At 40.7% G+C, this 2,897-nt stretch overlaps 1 protein-coding gene across 1 annotated transcript in view; it reads right to left on the reverse strand.

The window, feature by feature from the left end:
- Positions 1–2,897, reverse strand: part of LOC110288347 (stefin-2) — a 5,565-nt gene that overhangs the window by 363 nt on the left and 2,305 nt on the right. The window contains exon 2 of the mRNA XM_021154719.1: positions 1,428–1,529. Within this exon, the coding sequence (XP_021010378.1) occupies positions 1,428–1,529 (102 nt within the window). The remainder of the gene's footprint in view (positions 1–1,427; positions 1,530–2,897) is intronic.

Consider the following 2,897-nt stretch of genomic DNA (forward strand, 5'->3'; position numbering starts at 1 on the left):
AGAAAGAAAGAAAGAAAGAAAGAAAGAAAGACAGGCAGAGAGACAGAGAGAGACAGGGATGGAGGGAGGGAGGGAGGGAGGGAGGAAGAGAAGGAGAGAGTGAAGGAGGAAGGAAGGAAGGAAGGGAGGGAGGGAGGAAGGAAGGAAGGAAGGAAGGAAGGAAGGAAGGAAGGAAGGAAGGAAGGAAGTTAGTTTATTCTCGTGGATCTCCATGATATGATAGATCTTTCTCATCAAGACTTGATGTGCCAAGCTCTGATGAAACAACACTGCTGGCCCAAGGCAGCACCTGTGAACTAAACTTCCATCCACCCTTATGTTAGGAGAAAGAGCAGCTTAACAGTATGGCAGAAGACATATTTCCTAGATGTATTTTTAATACCTATTAGAAAAGGATTTTATTCAATTTTTTTTGTATATGAATTTTCTCTGCTTGTATTTAAGTGCATCCAGGCATGAAATGCCTGAAGCCATCAGAAGAGACTGTTAAATCCCCTCAAAATGGACTCAAAGATACTTGTGAGCTGCCATGTGAGTGCTGAGACCCAAACCCAGGTCCTCTGCAAGAACAGCCAAGTGCTCCTACCCACTAATCTATTCCTCCATCTGGATTTAATTTATTGTACATTCCTCCATCTAGATTTAATTTATTGTACTTTTCATTAAAATCTTAGCACGGATTATTCCAGAGTTACATTTTATTTTCATGATGCCTGGAGAGGAGCAGAGGGCAGTCTCTGTTTTTAGTGATTCTGTTTTCTGGCTTCTAAGTTGGGGGAAAAAATTGCCATATACTTTGATATGGGAAAAGAAATTCAGATTGTCTTTAGAAAATATGGATTGTATGGTCCCCATATCTTTGCTGTGTTACAAACAACTTTGTGAATGCACATGAGGCTGCCTCCTATTTAAAGTAAAACTGAAGAAGCTTAGGTTCCATAGGGTAACACTCACGATGGTTTTGGACATGAACCTGGGACAAGACCATCCTTATAAGAACTGGAAATTTTTTCTTTATCAGAACAATAAAGGTTTTGTGTTGTAGAATAAATATTGTGTTCTGATATCCCTTCCTGCCTTAATCTTCAAATGCTACTAACCAAAGTTTACCATTACATATGTCACTCTGATGAGCATCATACAAAAAGTATATGTACATGATGCACGGACATGTACTTCTCTCTCTCTCTCTCTCTCTCTCTCTCTCTGTGTGTGTGTGTGTGTGTGTGTGTGTTCACACTGACTTCTTACCATAGGTCTGAAGAAAGCTTTCTGTATTCACAAGGTAAAACAAGGTAACTATCCTGTTATCCAAAGGATTTGGGTGTCTTCCAATTGCAAGTGTCTTAATTAAAGACCAGTGGAAGAAATGAAGCTACATTTAGGGCAACAGGAAACAATTGCATCAGCAATTGAGGGTGTCTAACCTTAATGAAGTAATTTAGTCCTTGGACGACTTGAACTTTATACTCGATGGCTTTGAATTTTTCATATTTCTCATTGGTTTTCTCTTCAAGCAGTGGTCTGACCTTATAAGGAGAAAGTGAGAGATGATGTTAGGGCTCTGTTGACTTATCTTACATGAGTCACAAATCTGGGAACTTCATCCTGCTAAGAGTCCTCAAAGATGCTGATGAGCCTGGGCTGGCTGCTCAAGCCTCTAGCCTCTAATCACAGAACTTGGAAAGTGAGGAAGGAGAATATAGTTCAAGAGTGTTATTCATCTTGGAATGTATAGAAAGTTTCAGGCCCATTGGGGTTGCCTATTGAATCCTGCCTCAAAAGACAAAACACACACACACACAAACTAAAAACAATGTAGTCATGATTTGCAGTGAAGTACTCCAATAGGTATGTCTATATTTGATCAGTAAATACAAAGTATTTGACACATATAAACAACATGTAGTAGAGATTTTTTTTTCTGAGACTCATAAGATGATTCTAGGGATATAATAACCCCCTCTGGCCTGACACTGTGTGGGGACCCAACAGATCATCATCTTGGAGGAGTAGACTGAATTTCCTGATTTAACAAGGGCTTTCTGTAGTATCTGATCCATGGTGTTCTTTGAAAGGGAATTATTGCTGTGATTGATAAAATGCTTCCTAAAAATAGTTTACTTCCTGTTTCTCTCCCTCTCAACACTTTAATGGGAGTTGTCCCCTCGGGCTTTCTACTTCAAGCAGGACAGATGAGTAACATCTGGGAGCTGAGCCACCACCCTGTACCTGCTCACCTGACAGAAAAGGGATTGGCAGCAGTGCCTAATGTCCTTTTTGGTCCTAAATCTGTGTTTGGTCATGAAACAGTGCTTAATTAAGTTTTATTTTATAATATTCCCTAGATATCTTGATTTCCTCTACACTGTTAATTTCCACATAAAAGAGGCCGTTTCTTTTAACCTTTTTGTAGCTTCCACATGTTGTAGCCAGATGCTTAAATCCTAGGAAAGACTCAAGATATGCCCCTATAAACTGTTGACTAACATCTCTCATGGTGATTCAAGCCCGGGGCCCTGGCTTCCATAAAGAAGGCAAGTTTCCTGCATGCTCTCCCTCTGATTCCTGCAAAGCTCCCCAGGCTGCTGAGGCTGTGCAGAAGGAAAAGACTGGATAGTTTCCAGTCTGCATGACTCTTACACATTTCGAGTCTTGGTTTCATCACTTAAATATAGGATGGAATGTATCCTTGCCTGCCTGGGGGCTTTGAAGATTAACTGAGAGGTGGGACAGAAATCAAGGCGTTTAAAACACCCAGGGAAGGAGTTACAGAGACAAAGTTCGTAGCTGTGATGAAAGGATGAACCATTTAGAGACTGCTGTATCCAGGGATCCGTCCCATAATCAGCTTCTAAACGCTGACACCATTGCATACACTAGCAAGATTCTGCTGA

Source organism: Mus caroli, unplaced genomic scaffold (assembly GCF_900094665.2).
Source record: "Mus caroli unplaced genomic scaffold, CAROLI_EIJ_v1.1 scaffold_8938_U2_1, whole genome shotgun sequence".
Taxonomy (NCBI): Eukaryota; Metazoa; Chordata; class Mammalia; order Rodentia; family Muridae; genus Mus; species Mus caroli.